This window comes from Artemia sp. Qi Xiang Cuo, chromosome 9 (assembly GCF_049724085.1).
Source record: "Artemia sp. Qi Xiang Cuo chromosome 9, ASM4972408v1, whole genome shotgun sequence".
NCBI classification, from domain to species: domain Eukaryota; kingdom Metazoa; phylum Arthropoda; class Branchiopoda; order Anostraca; family Artemiidae; genus Artemia; species Artemia sp. Qi Xiang Cuo.
This window is the reverse complement of record NC_142802.1, coordinates 38,058,491-38,080,650: the sequence shown is the minus strand read 5'-3', so window position 1 is coordinate 38,080,650 and position 22,160 is coordinate 38,058,491. Positions and strand designations below refer to the sequence as shown.

General features: G+C 35.3%; 1 protein-coding gene across 1 annotated transcript in view; it reads right to left on the bottom strand.

The window, feature by feature from the left end:
* Window positions 1-7,505: 7,505 nt before the first annotated feature.
* LOC148948627 (protein unc-13 homolog A-like) overlaps window positions 7,506-22,160 on the bottom strand; it is a 139,738-nt gene continuing 125,083 nt past the window's right edge. The window contains exons 6-8 of the mRNA XM_089094980.1: window positions 9,949-10,071; window positions 8,091-8,191; window positions 7,506-7,589 (exon numbers count right to left, since the gene is read on the bottom strand). Coding sequence (XP_088951106.1) covers window positions 7,506-7,589; window positions 8,091-8,191; window positions 9,949-10,071 — 308 coding nt within the window. The remainder of the gene's footprint in view (window positions 7,590-8,090; window positions 8,192-9,948; window positions 10,072-22,160) is intronic.

Here is a 22,160-nt window from a genome sequence, read left to right as displayed (position 1 = left end):
AGAAAGGAACTTGCTCTGAAACGCCTTTTGAAAGGTGTTTCTTGGTGTTGAGGTATCCAAAAAGCTGTAAAGTAAGGTTTTGGGTGAAAACGATGGGTACTTCAACTTGTAAAATGGGTTTAGAAGGGACATAAAGAAAAGAAGTTGCTCTGAAATGCCTTTTGAAAAGTATTTCTTGGTGTTGATGTATCCAAAAAGCTTTAAAGTATAGTTGTGGGTGAAAAAAATGGATGCTTTAAGTAGTAAAAAGGGTTTTGGAGTGACATTAAGAAAAAAGTTGCTCTGAAATTCGTTTTGAAAAGTATTTCTTGGTGTTGAGGTATCCAAAAAGCTGTAAAGTAAAGTTGTGGGTGAAAAGGATGGGTACTTCAAGTTGGAAAATGGGTTTAGAAGGGACATTAAGAAAGGAACTTGCTCTGAAATACCTTTTGAAAGGTATTGCTTGGTGTTGAGGTATCCAAAAAGCTGTAAAGTATAGTTGTGGGTGAAAAGGATGGATGCTTCAACTTGTAAAATGGGTTTAGAAAGGACATTAACAAAGGAAATTGCTCTGAAATGTCTTTTAAAAAGTATTTCTTGGTGTTGAGGTATCCAAAAAGCTGTAAAGTAAAGTTGTGGGTGAAAAGGATGGATGCTTCAACTTGTAAAATGGGTTTAGAAGGGACATTAACAAAAGAAGTTACTCTGAAATGCCTTTTGAAAAGTATTGCTTGGTGTTGAGGTATCCAAAAAGCTGTAAAGTATAGTTGTGGGTGAAAAAGATGGGTATTTCAACTTGTAAAAAAGGTTTAGGAAGGACATTAAGAAAGGAACTTGCTCTGAAATGCCTTTTGAAAGGTATTTCTTGGTGTTGAGGTATCTAAAAAGCTGTAAAGTAAAGTTGTGGGTGAAAAAGATAAGTACTTCAAGTTGGAAAATGGGTTTAGAAGGGAACATTAAGAAAAGAAGTTGCTCTGAAATGTCTTTTGAAAACTATTGCTTGATGTTAGGGTATCCAAAAAGCTGTATAGTAAAGTTGTGGGTGAAAAGGATGGGTACTTCAACTTGTAAAAATGGGTTTAGGAATGACATTAAGAAAGGAACTTGTTCTGAAAAGATATAATAAAGCCTTAAAAAAGTATTAAAAAATGGGGAGAGGACTCTTTGGGGGTTCGGGGGGAGGCATTAGGGGATCCGGGGGGCCCTTGAGGGCCGGGTGGTCCTTTGGGGACCTGGGAGGGCCTTTGGGGGTCCGGAGGCCCTTGGGGGGCGGGGTGGTCCTTTGGGAGCCCGGGGGACCTTTGGGGACCGGTGGCTTCCTTGGGGGTTGGGGTATGGGGATCGGGGCCCTTTGGGGTTGTGGTATGGGGATCGGAGCCCTTTGGGGTTGGGGTATGGGGATCGGAGCCCTTTGGAGTTTGGGTAGGGGACCTCACGACACTGTTCAAATGGAACTTGTGTATTATAACGACCACACTCAAAACCTCTTCTAAAATCATCTTTTAAAATGTCTCTAACTGTTTCGCCGAAATAATTCCCTAAAATGTCTAAAACGGTTTCGCTCAAATAATCCCTAAACGTAATTTCAGCGTGTTCCTTTTGTTTTTGGCATCCCTGCGCTGTCACATTTGAAATTAATAAGAAACCCTTTTCCCGCGTTAATCTATTCATCGCTAAGATGTTTCTTGGAGAATTGTTTCCATGGCGAAGTTTATTAATATCTTTGGAGTTCGACCAGTAGATTTGTTTCCGGGGCGAAGTTTATTAATGTCTTGGGTCTATTCCTGGAGAATTGTTTCTGGGTGAAGTTTTTTAATGACTGACAGATGATGTCATGGTTGATTGATTTGTCAAGAAAAGGGAATTAATTTGTTGTTTCTAAGGGAAATTATTGATTCACGAAAGGGGAATTGAGGTCATTGCGTGATCCTGTTTTCCTATCCCTGGATCTTAACATTCGCCCCGAGCGTGCACTTGGCCAAAACATCAACAACGACAAATAAATCGACATTGGAAAAGGGGGCATTGACCCCATTAGACTCGATCAATAATCCTTGAATAAATTATGTCCCGTCAGCATTAAACTAAATTGTAGATGGCAGCAGGGGTGAGGGGTGGGAGTCGGACCCCCCTTTCTACTTTCCTCCTCCGAGGCCCCTTAATAAGCTACGCAATTATGGTCCTACAAACACCAATAGATTAAACTAGATTATAAAAAGCCATGGTTCTGCTGGTAGAGCGGTGGAGTGACAAATATTGTTACTAACGGTTAATTTCCGTGAAATTATTTTTGTGACCCAAGAATAATAATTTGGAGACGGCGAAAATATAACAAAATTTGACTAGCCTGTCTTGCCAATAGTCAGATCAAGCAAATTTTACTTTAGCCATCAACAAGTTTTAGTCAATACTGCATTAATTTTAGGATTAAGCATTTTTTTTTCATGAGGCACAATGCACATTAATGTCGTATCATCAAACAGTTCGTGGTAACGAACTGTAAGCAAGGAGGACCCAGCTCAATAGTAACCAAAACTCTAAAAAACGGAATTTTGACACCAATAGATATATATAAAAGAATCTGCTTTTTATGCTGGTTAAATAAAAAAAAATAAGTTTTTTTAACTGAAAGTAAGGAACGACGTTAAAAATTAAAACGAACAGATATTATTCCGTGTATGAAAGGGGCTGTTTCCTCCTCAACGCCTCGCTCTTTACGCTAAGGTTTTTCATTGTGTAAAAAAAAAGAGTTGTGAGAAAGTCAAACTTTAGCGTAAAGAGCGAGGCGTTGAGGAGGGGACAGCCCCTTTCATACACGGAATAATTTCTGTTCGTTTTAATTTTTAACGTCGTTCCTTACTTTCAGTAAAAAAAACTTGTTTTTTTTATTTAATTTTTGAACGTTTTTGAATTAATGCAGGTTTTGATTTTGGCTCACCGTACATGAATAATTAAAACAAAATTTGCATATTAATTTTATTTTTATTTGGTTAAATAGCTTTCTCGAAATCTGTTTAATTTTATTTACGAACGTTGTAATTTGTAATAAATATAAGTAACAAATTAAGTTACTTAAGTAACGAACTCCTATACTCATATTTTTGCAATACATACATAAAGAGGTTTACCCCCTAGTCAATACCTCGCTCAGTCCACTAAATTTTGAGTTTTTTACAGTGATTTAAAAATGACCCCTTAATCATAAATTCCGTTTATTAGAATAAATAGCTCTTATGAAAGTACTAAATAATCTTTGGCTTAAAGAGCGAGGTATTGACCAGGGGGTGAACCTAATCATATACGTAATGTTTTCTGTCGTTTTAAGTTTTGATGTTGCTCCTTACTTTCAGTTAAAAAACTTGTTTTAGTATATATAATTTCTTATCTTTTTTTAAAATAATGCTGGGAAATCCGGCGCCCCCTTCATAGGAATGTCCCTTCCCCCATGAAAACTTTCTTCATGGAAAGATCCTCCCACATAACCCCCTAAACACCCCCACCCCCCCCCTACCAGAAAAATCCCTCCTGAAAATGTCTGTATACTTCCCAATAACCAACACAATTTGTTAACATTTGGTAAAGTTCATAACTTTCAGCACTGCCCCCTGGGACTTCGGGGGATTAATTTATCCTAAAAAACATAGTTATCATATTTTCTACCATGCTGAACAAAATGGCTATCTCAAAATTTTGATCGGGTGACTTTGGGAAAAAAATGAGCGTGGAAAGGGGCCTAGTTGCCCTCCATTTTTTTGGTCACTTAAAAAGGGCACTAGAACTTTTGATTTCCGTTCGAATGACCTCCCACGATATTCTAGGACCACTGGGTTGATACGATCACCCCTGGGAAAAAAAAAACAAAAAAAAACAAACAAATAAACACGCATCCGTGATCTTTCTTCTGGCAAAAAATGCAAAATTCCACAATTTTGTAGATAGGAGCTTGAAACCACCGCAGTAGGGTTCTCTGATACGCTGAATATGATGGTGTGATTTTCATTAAGGTTCTATAACTTTTAGGGGGTCTTTCCCCCTTTTTTCAAAAATCAGCAAAATTTTCTCAGGCGCGTAACTTTTGATAGGTAAAGAAGAAAGATCACGGATGCGTGTTTATTTTTTTCCCCCAGGGTTGTTCGTATCGACCCTGTGGGCCTAAAAACTGGGATAGGGCTCAGTCTATCGGAAATACAAAGTTCTAGTGCCTTTTTAAATACCCAAAAAATTGGACGGCAACTATGCCCCCTCCAACGCCACATATTTTCGAAACATCGCCCGATCAAAATTTTGAGATAGCTATTTTATTCAGCACAGTTCAAGGGTCCAATAACTATATCTTTGGAGGTACGTGATCCCCCCACAGCCCCTGGGGAAAGTTCTTTAAGTTATAAAATTTGTGCATTGTTTACACATAGTGTTTGTCATTGGGAAGTATGGATACATTTTTTATGTGGGGAGGGGAGGATGAATTTTCTACTGGGGGGAATTTGGCACGGGGAGAATTTTACATGGAGAGAAGTTTCCAGGGGGTCAACTTTTCATGGGAAATTTTACACTGGGGGAAATTGCCAGAATTCCTATACGAAATTTTTTTATATGTCTTGCTTTCTTTTTACCGATTCAATTCTACGCGTGGTGATGTTAAGGGTAATTGTTTGGGGTAAATTTTCATCAGGATTGAATTTTCCTGAGGATATTTCCGTGGGGAGGGGGATTTTTCCGTGGAGTTGAAGCCAGATATCCTGGCGTTATTTAAATAAAGATCAGAAAATACATTAAAAAAAAGCTTTTTTAACTGAAAGTAAGGAGCAACACTAAAACTTAAAACGAACAGAAACTATTACGTATATGAGGGGGGCTCTCCCTCCTAAACACCTTGCTCTTTACGCTAAAGCTTAAATCTTGTTCCAATTCCTTATAAACGACTCCTGAAACACAAGGGTCGTTTAATTAGAATAACCAGTAATTTTTTTAAAGTGCCGAAGAACTTTAGCACGAAGAGCGAGGTGTTGAGGAGGGGGCAACCCCTCTCATATACGTAACAATTTCTCTTTGTTTGAAGTTTTTATAATGCTCTTTACTTTCAGTCAAAAAACTTGTTTTTTTTTTATTTAATCAGCAAATAAGGTTGTGGTGATCCTAATTCCAGTAGATACAGGATCAACAAAACTATCAATGATAAAAGTGCTTGTAAAAGAATTAAGTAGTTCATTAATAAATAAAAAAAGGAAGAAAAGAGTAGAAAAGATATCAAAACTTAGATAAACGCTAAGTATCAAAACTTAGTGAGGTGTCATCTGTCGAATATGATGACAGTTCTGATTATTTGCTCCAAGTTGGAAGCAACGAAGAAGAAGAAGACTTGTCAATTAGAATTTTTGATTTTGTCCTAGTCAAGTTTCGATCCAAGACCAGATTGTGTTAGACTTTTGACAGTTTCAAAAAAGGAACAGCGCTAAAAATCGGTAAAAATTTCCGGAGAAACTAAAATGTTTGCGCTATCGGTTGGTCTTTAAAGCATTTATCAGGACTTCATCAGGACTAAAGCAATACCCAAAAGAAGATTTTTTTTTGTCCCAGTTATGGCCGGTCTCCCCTACTTGCAGTATCTCAGAAAATACTAGGGATATTGAAACTTTTATGCAGTGTTGTGGGGATGTTTAACTAAGTCAAAATATATTGTATACATCCAGGATGTCAAAAGAACGTATCTGCGATATCACAGGAACGAATAGACCAAAAGACACTATGTGCATTCAGGTTTTATCAAGGGCTTGTATTAGGTTTGTATTGTATTAGGATGGTTTGTATCAGGTTTGTATTAGGATGAAAATTTTGGGGAATTTTAGGAGGATGTTGAACTAAATCAAAAGACACTAAGTGCATTCAGGTTGTCAAAATGACGTATCCACATTATCTCAAAAGTCATTAAGGATATTAGGTTGAAACCTTTGGGAAATGACGAGGGGATGTTGAACTAAATCAAACTATAGGCACACAGGCTCTCAAAACGGCGAGTCTGTAGTATGTCAGAAACGACTCTAGGTATTCTTCTGAAACTGTCATAGAGTGTAGGGATGTCGAATAAAGCAAAAGACACCAAGGACATCCATGTTGTCAATTTGGTGTATCTGCAACACCACAGGAACAGCTAAGGATATTAAGTTGAAATCTTAAGGGATTGATGAGGGCAGGTTTGAACTAAGTCAAAAGACACTGTGTGCATCCAGTTTGTCAAAGGGACATGTCTGCAGTATCTCAGGAAAGGCTACTAATACTAAGTTGTAGCTATCAGGGAATCTTGAGTAGAATAATGATATTTCAAAAGACACCATTTTAATCCAGTTTGTCACAATAGTATATATAGAATATTTCAGGCAGGTCTGATAAAACGAATTTGAAACTTCCAGTTAAAGTTGACAAGGGTAATGAACTAAGTTAAAATATACTATGTGCACCCAATAAAGGATTGTACAAAGGATATATTTTCAGCACTATCAGGAACGATTGGGGGTAATAGATTGGAATTTTCTGGAAATATTAATGGTGAGAGAGAGAGAGAGAAAGAGAGATGAGAGATGAGTTCTATTTTCAATTAGTAATTAGATCATACTTAGCTGGCACTTACCACATTTTTAAAATATCGTTATCAACCAAACGTAAAAAATGGTAAGAATGTGTGACGCTTTATAAAGCCAATATTGTGGCTTGAGCAGCGTCACACAATCTTTCACCATAAACGAAACTAATTCACTCTTCCTACTCTTTTCTTCCCCTTCAATACTATTCAACTCTCCCAAATAAAAAAAAACGAAAAACAAGCACAAAACAAACCCCTCCAAAAAAATAAAAATATAAGAAACAACAATCAAAAACACTCAATTCCCACCAAAAAAAATTTTTTTTAATCTAATTTTAAACTGAAACTGGTTTTCTGAATTCCTAATGGTCTCCGGGAAACCATTCCACAAATTAACTGCATGATTTCTAATTGCAAAACTAGATCGAATCGTACTCCAGTGACCGTGCAAAAATTGTCAAAGCAATATCATCCAAAAATGCAGTAACAGTTGCTTCAGGCATGTAGAACCTCAGAGTATCAACGTATACGAGAAAGACTAACGGACCCAGGACTGAGCCCTTTGGAACTCCACATATTACAGGATAGACTCCACTAACAATGTCATCTTACATTACCTTAGTAGACCTTCCATACAAATATGATTTAAACCAATCCAAGCAAACATCTTTATCCCCAGACTGGACGCGCAGCACAGCAACAACTCAAAATCCACAGTGTCGAAGGCCTTTTTGAAGTCAACAAAGATAGTTAAAGGAATACAACCTTTTTCTAGAGCTCCATTGACTACATCCAGAAGATGGTGAACAGAATGGCTAGTAGAATGTTTACTGCGGAATCCAAATTGGCTGTCACACAATACTCCTAGCTTATCCAAATATTCATAAAGTCTCCTGTGAATCATCTTTCCATAGATTTTAGAAAACATAGCCAATAACGAAATCGGACGTCAATTCGATAGTTCTTGTTTGTTGCCTCCTTTATACAATGGTATTACCTTTGCCAGTTTAAGACCACTAGGTAATACACCGGTCTGGAGTGATAAGTTTATCAAATGAAGTAGACAAGGTAGGATATGAACTAGGATAGCATTTACAACCCTAAGATTAAGTCCATCTATTCTGGCCGAGTTGGACTTCAGCCCTTTAACTGTGCTCTCGATCTCCTTTGCTGTGCACTTCTAAGACGAAAAATTGCGCCCTTCATCTCGATTATCAATAAAGGAATTTTCCAGATGTCTTCCAGACTTTTTAGCTACTTCTTCCTCAATACTTGCGCCAATGTTCGTAAAATGTTTTCCAAATTCATCTGCCATTTCCGATTTATCAGTGTTTCACTTCCATTCACCAACAGACTCTTTACTCCATCATTGTCATTAGTCTTCCCTATTAAAACCTCATTTATTAGTCGCCAGGTCCCTTTTGCATCACCACTTTTACCATCAAAAGCAGAAGCATAATATGTTTTTTTTATCTCTGCGACGCGTATGGTTAACTTTGTTTCTCACTGGCTTAAATTGTTCAAATAAACTCACGTTTTCCGGGCTCTGTAAATGTTCTTCAAAAAGCTGGTTTCGCATTTCCATCATTTCAAGCAGTTCTGTGGTCACCCATGCTTTCTTGGCTAATTTTTCGTCTTGAAAAAATGTGGATGTTGAACTAAATCAAAAGACACTAAAGCATCCAGACTGTCAAAATGCTGTATCTGCGATACCTCAGGAACGACTCAAGATATAAGGACTTTCAAGGAGTGGTAGGTAAATGCTAAATTAATCCAAAAACCACCATCTACATCCAGGTTGTAAAAAGGATGTATGTGGAATATCTCACTAATAGCTAAGGTTATTAAGTTACAACTTTCATGGAGTTTTGAAGGCAATGTTACATTAAGCCTAAACACACAACACGCATCAATTTTGTCAAATTGACCATAATATAAAAAATATTCATAATATTAACCAGTAACAAAAATTTGGAAATAAATAACGAAAAAAAGATTCAAAAGCTTTTACCGGAAAAAGAAGGTTTCCAAAGAAAAGTAAAGAGCCGTCTGATAATCTAAACATGCTAGAAATTTCTTATAATATTACAAACTTAAAACGACCAGATATTACTTCAAAGGATGAATAAAACCCCAAAAAAAATAAATTAAAATAAATGGTCTCATCAAACACAAAGATAACAGATACTGATTTAGAGGAATAAGTAAATCTTAAAACTAGTAAAATTACAATGAATAGTCAATTTAAAATTAAAACGGATAGAAATTATACAACAGAAGTAGGGATGCTCCCCCCCCCTTCTAGACCTTTTAAGCTCGATTCCACCAATTGGGATTTATTTAACGCAAAATATATTTGAACTTCTTCAATTATAATTATAACATCTAAAAATAAGTAAATTCTGTTAAATAAAATATTTAATATTAAACTGCTGAGATTTCCATGAATCCACATAATCATATGTTAAACCTTCCGTTAATTTTCATTGGTTCTTTCAAACCATCTCGATTATTGTGGTAATTTAATTTATTTTTGCTTTTCGTTGATGTTTTGACGGATTAAAAAAAACATCTTCAAAAAATACATAGTCTGCAATCCAACTAAAATTTAGTAGTCCTATTTCGGTTTTTAGTAGTTTCTCTCTGTTTAAGTCTGAACCTATAATTCATTTTAATTTCACTGGTTTTAGGATTTATTTACTCATTTAAATCAGTATCTGTTATCTTTATGTTTTATAAAGATAAAAAACTCATATAGGGCATGTGACCAATGGCGCATAGCACGAGCATTGGCAATATTACGTTGTAGTGGTCCACTTGAAGCAATAACAGCATCAACAAATTGCCGCCTGAAAGAGGTTTTGCCGAATCCGTTTTTCCAAAAGTCCTCGAAAGACAAGTTTTAAAACCTTGTCATTTGTATCTCAGAATCGGCTATAGCTAGAGCGTTGATTTTCTGACCATATAACCAACTTTCGTCCAGCCAATCAGAAAACTGTCGGCAAAACGAACCATGCTGTATATGATTTGGCAAAGCCGCTTTAAAGAATATGCGATTCGACAAAGGGAACGGCAAAATTCAGGCAGTTAGAAACGTCTTACAACATATTCAATTAGACCATTCGAACGATTTTTTTTACACAAGATAGCGTTTGTAACTCAGTTTCAAGAAAAATTGCTATTTTTGGCAAAACCGTTTTCAGGGGACGAAATTGGTAACACCAGTTAAGTTTTCTCTAGGAAAAAAGGGAAAACATTTATGTCATCTCCCGAAACAGCATCATGGTGAGGAAAAATAATTATCTAAGAGTTGAAGAAAATAGTAAAAAGTAGCATAAAATTAGGGCTGACATAAATTAAAACAGAGGGTATACTTAAATGTTTCTACTCACACTGGGTAAGGTAATACTGCCTTTTTGAATTTTTATCATAGGTAACATTCAGTCCACTATCGATCATATCGTTGAAAAGCTCAAGTCGTCTTTGAAGCTCCAAAGTATCAACATCATCGCAATCTACAATTTCAAACGGTTTCTATCAAAATTACAGCAAGAGCAAGGAACTCATACGCCTTTAGAGGAAACGAAAAGGAACAGCTAGTATTTTCAACCATGGGTTTCTATAAACACTTCTTGTTGGCAGGAAACGCCATATCCCTATGACACAATCTTTTGGTCACTTTCCACAGTTTTGTAGATAAGAGCTTGAAACTTCTACATTAGGATTATGTTATATGTTGAATCTAATGGTGTGATTTTAAGACGACACATGCTGTTTTAAGGGTCTTTCCTCCTTTTATTTGAAAATGAGGCAAATTTTCTCATACTAATAGCTTTTGATGGGGAATCAGCATAAAAAATAATTTTTTTGTGTAATGACTGTTATTAAGTTTGAAGACAATCATTGAAAGCTTTTAGCACAAATAAATTTGAATAAGTTCAGGAAATGGGGTGAACACCCTCCAAAATTGATTGCAATTCTGGTAAAAATTGTAACATTGTATTCTAGACACTAAGAAACCCCTCGCACAGTTTTCAATGTCCTAACTATAAACATGAAATTGGATAAATGTTTGCGTCATTTGAGTGGGTTAACTTTTTATTGTAATTTTTTTTTTGTTTGTTGTTGTTGTTTTTTATTTTTTACTATGGATGATTTAAACGACCAATAACCTTAGAGTTTTGGGAGACTTTCGAATAGATATTGCGAGATCTGGTGGTCTTTTTAAGAACAATAGCGTTCAGATAAGTTTTCTAGAAAAATTATACATGGAAATCAAGATGTGTATAGCCTTAAAACGATCAGATATTACTTTCAATAGATAAATGAAACCCAAACAAAAATAAATCAAAGTAAATATTTGCATCAAACATAAAGATAACAGATACCGATTTAGATGAATAAATAAATCCTAAAACTAGCAAAAATTACTAAATGTTCAATTCGAAATTCAAACAGACTGAAATTATCTAACAGAAGTAGGACTGCTGCCCCCCCCCTCCTTCTCGAGACAATTTTTCTCTAGACAAAATGTAATTTTGAGATATGTTGTAAATTTTTGAAGCCGCCCATTGCAATGAACGATGAATAAAGATCGACCCTGGCGGTAGTTTTTGACATAAACAGAAGTTTGAAAACAACATATCCAAAACATCGTAGCAACAGAGTATGAACGAAAAGCAGCCCTTGTAAATGGAACTCGGATGTCAGCAGCAATCGGAGCTAAAATTTGAAAGAAAATATATAGACAAAAAAAAATACTATTTACGGTAATAGCGTACATATTATGCGAAATACATAAAAATCATTAAATTTAAGTTATCGTTCAAAAGTTTTAGTATAATTTCACTTGCACGATTTTAAAAAAATGCAGTAATCCACCTCCGAATAAGAGGGGAATTATTTCAATGAAAACTACAAAACCCATACAGCTAAGTCGAACCGTGTCAATACTAACTGGAATTTTAAATAAGGCAAGGTAGAAAGGATCCTAACCATCAAAAGAACCTCCTTTTGTGTTAACTACAATTATGTAAATAAATTTAAGTATGAAAATACTGCTTAAAAGCTATTAACAAAAATAAATTTTCTTAATTTCAGGAAATGAAGTGAATATACTTCAAATGTTATTCAATCTTGATGAAAATTGCAACTATATATTCTAGATTGCAGGAAACCCCTCACTGATTTGCCAATGGAAATAACACATATTTTGCCACAAAACTTACAAAGGGAATGTAAACTATCGCTTCCCTGATTGAATTGCGTACATTTGAATCAGAGATTTTTTTTTTTTGTATTTTCTAGAACTTCCAGCGAAACATCGGATCTTTCAGTGAAAGGTTTAATGAAGAGCTATTTTTGTGAACTTTTCGTGAACATAGCTCATTTTTCTTCAACAAGTCTTTGCTTTCTTGATGATACGTAGTTAATAGTATAAGTGCACTAGAGTATTTTCAAAAATAGAGTATTCCCCCTCCAAATAAGAGGAGAGTGATATGAATAAACAGTACTAAATCTAATTCAGGTAGTTTCCAATAACAGACATTTAGTCCACTTGTGTCAATATTAACTGGAACTGCAACTAAGGGAAGATTGAAAAAATCCCATCAATCAAAATAACCAATTTGTGTTAATTACATGTATATAAAAGTTATTAAGCAAAGTTATAAGCTAATGTAAATTTGCCTAATTTCAGGAAATGGGGTGAACACCCTCCAAAAGTGATTCAATCTCGGTGAAAATTGCAACAACATATTCTGCATCATAAGAAACCGCTCACACAATATCAATGTTCAAACTGCAAATACGAAATTTGATATTTTTTTCCTCATGGGTGCGTGTTAATTTGTTGTTAATGTAATTTTTTTTTTGGTTCGTTATTGCTTTTTTTTTACCATGAATTATTTCATCCATGAGCAGAAAGTGATCAGAGGGCGTCTAAAGCTGTTCCCGAAATATTGAAAACGAACTAGTTTAACACCATAGATAAGTATAACGTAAGTTGATCAAACTTACTACTAACTGAAAAGAAAGTTTTTACATGGGCCAACAGTTAAAGGGAAATGGGAGACTTGGGCTAATTATCTCGGGCTGAACTCGTCCCTTCCCTTAACTCAATGCTTGAAGTCCCCCCTATTCCACCTCAACATTCCCTTAATTTCTAAGTGCAGTCCTCCAGTCCATTCAGAAATATTGAAGATACATTATTTTGATCAATAGGATTCAGAAAGTGTCTTTCGATTTACCTGGCAGTTTCACAGCACAATTTTTCGAAGTTTGACAGGGATAATAGCGGAAACATTTAGAAGAATTGGAGACAAAAGGGTCTTGCCTCCCACCTCTTTCCTTTTCCTTCCAGTCAGGATTCTACCGCATTCATTCTTTTATTTCCAACAATTTTAAAGTAAAACATGGAAATTAGTAAGAAGTTTTGTCTCAACTTTCTTTCCTAAGAATAAAGACACCTGAAACATATTTACATTTTAAGAAGATAGGAAGATTCCTTTTTTTCTCTTTAGTAAGCCTTGACTGTGTAAATACTCGTGTCTTGAGAGGAGCCAACTGATGGAACTTCAGTATTTTGGTTAAACGACCAAGCAGGGTGAAAAGTAGAAAGCATAAAAGATGAAAAGAACACTACACAGATTCTTTTGATCCAGAAATAAAATAAAATATGAACTCTGAATAATCTAAGCTTTGGCGATAGTTTACGTAGAGTGCTCAGACATTTTTAAAGTCAATTGAAATATTTTTTTCGTTTGACTGGGTTGTTTTTCTGTATGTTGAAACATATTTCGGTTTTCTGACCTGAGCAAAAAATCTTTTGAGGCATTTAAATTTGAGAGTCCCCGTCTTTTCCCTTAGTTTCTTAAACCAAACAGCTTGCACCAAATGTATCGAATATGGAGACTACCTTAAATATATTTTTCGGGATAAGAAAAACAAAAACAAGGCCCTGAAATGCTATGAACTAAGTTTGATGCCACAAAAATTTCACTTCTGTTATAACAAACGTTGGGAGCAATTTGCTTCATTTTTAAATCCTGTATAAAAGAAAAAGAAACACAGGGTGAAAAATGCAAGTTTAGTAGACAAGTTTAGTAGTCACTATACCTTTTAGACAAGACCAGAAGGTATTACCAACTGAAAGCTATAGTACCTTTTTTAATAGTAGGACATGCAACAAACCCGCGTCGCATGTACTTTTATACCTTTGGCCTTCTCATTAGCCCCCCGTGTCGGGGGGGCTAATATGATTATAAATATTATAATTTTGTTGGGTGCTGTTTGGAAGTTCGGTGGTTTTTGGGTCCCGTAAGTTGACCTCTAATTATGATTTTTTTTTTGTCTCTCCTTTTTATCTTGTTTTTTTTTTTTTTATTGATTTATTAGGAGGGTTTTCTCTCGCACAAGCTTGCTTCAGGGAATCGATGATGTATACTTTATTTTTTTTTTTTAATAAACCCAGTGTTACCTTAATAGAAGGACATGCAACAAACCCGCGTCACATGGTCTTTTATGCCTTTGGCCTTCTCATTAGCCCCCCGTGTCGCCATGTCCAAATTTTAAGACAGACATTCCACTCGGGCTTATTAAGGGGTCCAAAAATCATTGATAAATACATCACCAAGAACATGGGTACCAAATTATGCTATTGCCCCATTCTTCAATAACAAACATTCAACAGGTCCTAGAGGGTCCCGTAAACCCTCAAACTTTCGACGACCCATGTATCTAAAAACGTCCACGTACAGTCTACTCCAATGATATCGAATCAAAGCTTCAAGAAGAATCAAAAGATCCAATAGCTATGCTTTGGGATGACCTTAACCACACAGACCAGGGGCTAGACCCCTCAATTATACATAGTGTCCATTTTTCACAGATAAAGTAACATAGAAAAGGTTGGGATGTTAGCACAATTTTAAAACAAGCATCTTAAAAGAAATTTAAGTATGTATGATTATGAATTTATTTTTGTCAAGTTAACAAGCGCCTCCCCCCTAATCATCCCCATGGCAGTAACGTTTAGAACGACGGCTTAAGATCACAATTTCAAGTTAGCCAGTATTATGAGAAAAGTTGCAAGACTGAATGATTATTTTCTTGGGATAATGTAACCAATAAACACCCAGGGACAAGGGCCCTAAATTTTCCAAAATGCCTGTTTTTTACAGATTGATAATGATAGGAAATTTGAAGAAGTTACACCATTTTTAAATTGAAATCATGCGATAATTTCAAATTGAAAATGTCGACCTGTGCCTTCCACCCGAGGTGGGAACCGAAAGATTGCAAGTTTGGTTTGCATTTTCGTCTCGGTCAGTAATTATGCCAAATGGATGTAAAAGCATCAGCTAATGTCAACTGTTCGTCAGCTTGATAGCTCATTTGAAGAAACCAAAAGGAGTTACCGCATTTGGTAAACCTATTCTCGGCTTCTTGAACCATACTCACAAGAAAAATACAAATTTTGGAATATTGGAAGTTTTAACGACGGTTACTCCACTGTAATTTGATGATTTTACTCTTTGTTTCTAGTTTTCCTTCATTACGCATGTTAGTTTCTGCTTTTAGCCATTATTTGATCAATTGTGATAAGTCCTGTTTATTATAAGTTTGAATTTTACATTAATTTATTTCCACTCGTTTTACGTTTTCATATGCTCTTTGTTTTTCAATGAAAATTTAATCTATGAATTTGATCTTTGTAAAAATACACCTCTGAACAAATCTTCCTTTTGAAAATTGTTTTATGTGGAAAGTCTAAACTCAACTAAAGTGTCCATAATTCGAACTCAAAACGAGCAGAAACTACCAAAAAGAGAAGCAGAGCTAAATGCTCTGCTGCACTATCACCTCTTTTGCCTTCTAAAGATCAAAATTTAATCTACAATTGCATGTTAGTAGTATCAGAAGTGGTAGTAGTTGTAATAGCCATGAAACTTTCAATTTAGTACGCCAAGCCGTTCCTAAGATGTTACTGATACGCCCTTTTGACGACGTGCATGCATATAATGCATTTTGCTTTTTTTCAACGTACATAACAACATTACCTGAAAGTTTCACCTTAGTACCAATATCCATTTGAGATATATTGAAGATTTGCCCTTTTAATATCCATATTTAATTAAAACCACCCCCACCTCTTTGGTAGTGTTCATGTAGTGCCTTTTGGTAAGTCCAATAGCACCTTTAACATGTCCTGAATCTTCAATTAGACACTCTAAGCCGCAATTGGAACATTGCTGATGTGCCGTTCTGACATTATGCATACACATATTGTGTTTTGGTTTATTTCAAAATTAACGTAATTATTACCTAAAAATCTCACCTTAAAACCCTTATTGTCAGTACTAATGTAGGCATAACTGTAATAGTATCAGTAGTAGTACTAACAATATGCAAATAGGGCTTTTGGTTAGTTGAACATCCACTTAACATTCCCTGAAAGTTTCAAATTAATACTGTAAGCCTTTTGGTTAGTTCAACTTCCCCTCAACATGTCCTGACATTTTCGTCTTGAGATTCTAGGCCGTTCCTGAAATATTATTGATACAACCCTTTGACAACATGCATGCACATAGTATTTTTTGAGTAGGTTCAAACTCCACCTAAGAATTCCCTGAACGTTTCATCTTAATACCATTAGCCGTAGTGGTAGCATTAATTGTAGTAGCAGTACTAATAGTAGTAGTAGTGTACTAATAGTAGCAAAATGCACATAGTGCCTTTTGGTTAGGTCAGAATCTCCCTCCATACATCCTGAATGTTTCTACTTTATACTCAAAGCCGTTTCTATGACGTTGCTGATGTGCAATTTTGACAATGTACATGCACTTAGTGTGATTTATTTACTTGACCATCCCCCTAAACATTCCCAGAAAGCTTCACCTTGATACTCTTAGCGCCAGTACTAGTAATAGTTGTAGCAGTAGCAGTAGCGTCAGTAGTAGTGGTTTTAGCGGCATGCCTATAGCGCCTTTTCGTTTTTTAAACATCCCTCCTAACATCCCCCAAAAAATTTCAAATTTCAATTTATTACCATAGGCAGCTCTTGAGATATTGCTGCTACGTCCTTTGATAAACTGAATGCACATAGTTTGTCTTAATTTAGTCCAATATCACCGAAAAATGTTCTTAAATTTTCGCCTTAATACCCTTAGGCTTAGTAGTTGTCACAGTATTAGTAGCAGCTGGAGTAGTGGTGCTAGTAGTAGTAGCAACGTTAGTAGTAGTACATAGTATGCACATATGGCCTTTTGGTCAGTTTAAAATCCTCCACATCATGGCCCGAATGCTATAATTTAGCACTCTAAGCCGTTTCTAAGACATTACTGACATGCCCTTTTCACAGCCTGTATGCACATAGTGGGTAGTAGCAGTAGCATCAGTAGCAGTGGTTTTAGCAGCATGCCTATAGCGCCTTTTCGTTTTTCAGCATCCCTCCGAAAATCCCCAAAAAGTTTTCAATTTAACACCATAGGCAGCTCCTGGGATATTGCTGCTAGGTTCTTTGACAACCTGCATGCACATAGTGTGTTTTAATTTAGTTCAATATCACCGAAAAACTTTCTTAAATTTTTGCGTTAATACCCTCAGGCCTAGTAGTTGTCAGAGTATTAGTAGCAGCTGGAGTAGTGGTGCTAGTAGTAGTAGCAACGTTAGTAGTAGTACATAGTATGCACATGTGGCCTTTTGGTCAGTTTAACATCCTCCTCATCATGGCCCGAATGCTTTAATTTAATACTCTAAGCCGTTTCTAAGACATTACTGACATGCCCTTTTCACAGCCTGTATGAACATAGTGGGTTTTAATTTAGTTCAACTCCCCTCTTAACATTCCCTGAAGTATTCACCTTATTACCCTCAGCTTTAGTATAAGTGGCAGTAGAGTAGCAGTTATAGTAGTAGTAGTCGTAGTAGCAGCAGTAGTAGCAGAAGTTCCAGCGTGCAAATAACACCTTTAGGTCAATTGATCGACCCCTTTGCGTTGTGGGTGACCTCAATACTAAAATTGGAGCAGACCGTCAGTATTGCCCAGATGCCATGGAGCCACATGGCATAGGAGTTATCAACGAAAACGGAGTGCTTCTTGTAGACTACGTGCTTAACAAGGACTTGATCACAGGTGGAACATTGTTTGAGCATAAGTTAATCTGCAAATACTCTGGGTGTCCCCCAGATGATCGGACAAAAAAAAAATCGACCACTTTCTAATTTCAAGATGTTGGAAAATTAGCTTATCTGGTTTACATGGTTTTCGAAGAGCTAACGTTAATTCACACCATATATTGATGATGACTCAAATACAAATTAAGTTAATAGCTCAGAAAAAGAAAGTGTACCAGTACCTATGGGCAGTTTGACACCAAAAAACTGAAAGACCAAGACTTACGAAAGGATTTCTATATTTCTTTGAAAACAGATTTGAGGCCTTGAATCTAACTCATCAAACTGACTATCATGGTGTCGAAGATATCTGGTTGATAATCAAGAATACCTACCATGATGCCGCCAAGGCAAATCTTGAATATAATACGAGAAGGAAGGAGGAATGGATAAAAGACGAAACCTGGAAATTCATTGAACGGCGCAAGAAAACGAAGAGAGATGTCCTGAACGCGTCAAGGCCTGAAGATAAAGACCGTCTGCAGCATCACTATAAAAAAGAGGATAGAGATGTCAAAGGGAGTGCAAGAAAAGATAAGCGGAACCAGATAGAAGAGAAAGCGGCACTGGCCGAAGAGGCTGCGAAGAAAGGTGGCTCCAGGATAGTTTACCGACTTACAAATGAGATAGTATGAAAAAAGTTAACCGCTCATCACTTGTTAAAGATGAAAACGGGAAAGTAATTTCAGATCCCAAGAAAGCAGACGAAAGATGGGCATCCCATTTCGAAAATGTACTTAATATCCCCCCTCTCACTCAAATAACCAAGAAACAGTAACTGATATAGAGTTTTTACAAAATGACGTAAGTGCTGATCCTTCCAGCACTATAGAGGTAGAAGCAGCTGTCAAAAAGCTTCAAAATGGCCGTGCATCGGGAGTCGATGGGATAACGGCGGATATGCTAAAGACATCCTTTCGAGCATGCTTAAATGTATGGAGTGCTCTCCTAGTAGCAGTTTGGAGCATTTAAAAGGCATCATGTGAATGGACTAGATGTATTCTTGTCAAACTGTTTAGGAATAGAGATACTATTAACTGGGACAACTGGAGAGGGATCAACCTGATTTCAGTGCGAAGTCTATAAGATGTTCGTGTTTGTGGTGACCAACTATAAGTAAGGAGCGACGCGGCTCAATAGTGAATAAAATTGAAAACCAGAATTTTAATTTGAAAAGATAAATATAAGGCTTATTATGCTGATTCCAAATATATAAGATGTATATATATATATATATATATATATATATATATATATATATATATATATATATATATATATATATATATATATATATATATATATATATATATATATATATATATATATATATATATATATATATATATATATATATATATATATATATATATATATATATATATATATATATATATATATATATATATATATTATGTTTAAGAGGTAATTACTTGGCAAAAAAAAAACAAAAAAAAACTGTCGTCCTAATCCAGCAATTGAGACAAATGTGCACTTGAACGAGGTTTTGAACTTACTCATCTATCCAACTACCTAGGACCAAACAGTATAACCGAACCATCAACCAAATAGAAATGTCCAAATCCATGCAAAGTCGTCATCAATAAATGTAAGTCGTTGTAAATTTACAAGCAAAAGCACCTTAAATCTACCGAAATATTCCATTAGGGCTCATCAGAAGAAATACCACGTGCCTTAACGGGTTTCGAGGCTTTACTTTCTTTACCCGGCACAGTGGAGCCTCTACCATAAGATCTATATGGTATCCCTATGTCAGGTAAAACTTGTGAAATACATGCATACTAGTAAAGCTATTATAAATTACATACAAAAGGTGTTTCATTGTTTTCTTAATAAAATCCCAGAGGTCACTGGCAAAGACCATTCTGGAACAAATGAAGACTGGTCCAGATGTGTCTTTTATTGGTATCCGGAACCAATTACAGATTTAAAGATCCTCAAGCTTGGTTGAAAACAGTCTACAAATTCAAAATTCCAAAAAAAAAAAAAAAAAAAGCGAAAGAGAAATTATATTAAAATATCATTCAGTATTTCTTTATAATTTTTTGTATATTTACCTAAAAGTTCGTGATACATAAAACTAAATTTTTTGAATTGCCAACTAGTTTTTTGGCAGAAAAACCTCAAGTTAATTTTTTCGCTCATCCTTTTATATATATTTTTAAAATCTGTGTAATTACTGCAAATTCTTGCATACCAAAATAATTGGGAATAATAAGCCGAACAAGTAATATTTGAATGTATATTACTTTCAAGGAATGGAAAATTAATTACTTCAAAATTAAAATCATCCGTTTTATTATATATTTTAAAAACTAATTTATTATTATCTGAAATATTAATGTTTAAATCTAAGAAATGGTCAAAGTGTCCTATCCCACAGCTAGGCTCCAGAATTAACTCTTGTGGGTAAATATTTTTTTAAATCTCAATAAAATCTGCACAATTTATTACTAAGAGATCGTCCAGATATCTTTTATTCTTTGAAAGGTTATATTTTACATTGCTTGGGCTATTTTTATTTATCATATATTCGTATTCTAATTGACTTAAAAACAGGTCCGCTATGAATGGACTTGTATTCCCACCCATAGGAATGCCAAAAGTTTGTTTAGATAAATTCCCATTAAATCTTATAAAAGTATTAAATAGAACAAATTCCAATAAATCACATACCATATCCAAGCTATAACATCTTGAATTAATAGTACTTCTAAAAAAATACATATATATATATATATATATATATATATATATATATATATATATATATATATATATATATATATATATATATATATATATATATATATATATATATATATATATATATATATATATATATATATATATATATATATATATATATATATATATATATATATATATATATATATATATATATATATATATATAACTACCTGCCTGAGAAAATTTGCGTGTTTATTTATTTGATAATTTGAAAGATGCGTGTTTTTTCGGTTTTTTTTCCAAGGGTGATTGCATCGAACTAATTGGTCCTATAATATCGGGAAAAGCTCATTCGAACGGAAATTAGAAGTTCTACTGTCCTTTTTAAGTGACCAAAAAGATTAGAGGGCAACTAGCCTACCTCCTTTTTCCTCAAAGTCGTCCGATCAAAATTTTGAGATAGCCGTTTTGTTCAGCATTGTTGAAAAATTCAGTAACTATGTCTTTGAGGATATCAATACCCTCCCCCCCCCCACAATAGCCCCTGGGGGAAGTTCTACATCTCATAAAATTTGCTCATTGCTTATGTGTAGTATGGTATTTGTTATTGGGAAGTACACAGGCATTTATTTGGGGGGGGGGGGAGAGAATTTTCTGCTGAGGGTATTTACTCCGGGGAGAATTTTACGCGGGGAGGGAAGTTTCCAGTTGTTGAACTTTTTCCAGGGGTACTTTTACACTGGGGAGGATTTCCATGAATTTCTATACGAAATTCTTTTTATTTGTCTTACTTTCTCTTCGCCGATTCAACTTTAAATGTGCTGATTTTAAGGTCAAATTTTCCGGAGGGAAATATTTACCGGGTTGAAATTGTCTAGAGTATCTTTTGGTAAGGGGGGGGGATTTTCATGGGAGAAATTCTCCATGGGGGAGTTTCCCACAGGATAAATTCTCCAGTGGGAATTTTCTGCGGGAGCAACTTTCTACTTTTGGGCTAGGGAGATATTTGAGGGAAGAATTTTCCACGGAGGGGATTTCCAAGATATTTTTAAAAACAATCAGAAATTAAAATCTTTTTCTAAGGAAAGTGTGCTAAGAAAAATTTTTCAGCCAAAATCGTCGGCAAGAAATTATCCAGGGGAATATTCAGCTAGAATGGAATTTTCTGGGGGTAATTTTCCTGGTTGGGGCAGGGGCGCAGATAAGAAGGGAGGGGGACTCTCCCTCAAAGTTCAAAGGCGTCGCCACGTAGTGATATTCTATTTACATGGGAAGAAAATTCCATCGAGGGATTTTTCGAGGGAAAACCCAGGGGAAGGAATTTTCCATGAAAGGAAAGCCAGATTTCCTGGCGTTATCTTAAAAACGACCAGAAAGTAAATAAAAAAATAAGTTTTTTCAACTAAAATCAAGGAGTAGCTTCAAACCTTGAAACAGACAGAAATTATTACGTATATGAGGTGTATTGCCCCCCTCATCAATACTTCACTCTTTACGCTAAAGTTTTTAAAACTTAAAAAAGCTAATTATATTAACTAACAGCCCTTGTGTTTCAGGAGTCACTTTTAAAGAATTGGGACGAAAGGTCAAATGTTAGCGTAAAGAGCGAGATATTGAGGAGGGGCAAACCCCTCATGTACGTATTGTATTCTGTTCGTTTTAAGTTTTGAAATTACTTCTTGTTTTCATAGGCAGCGCAATCACGCTGGCTACGTAA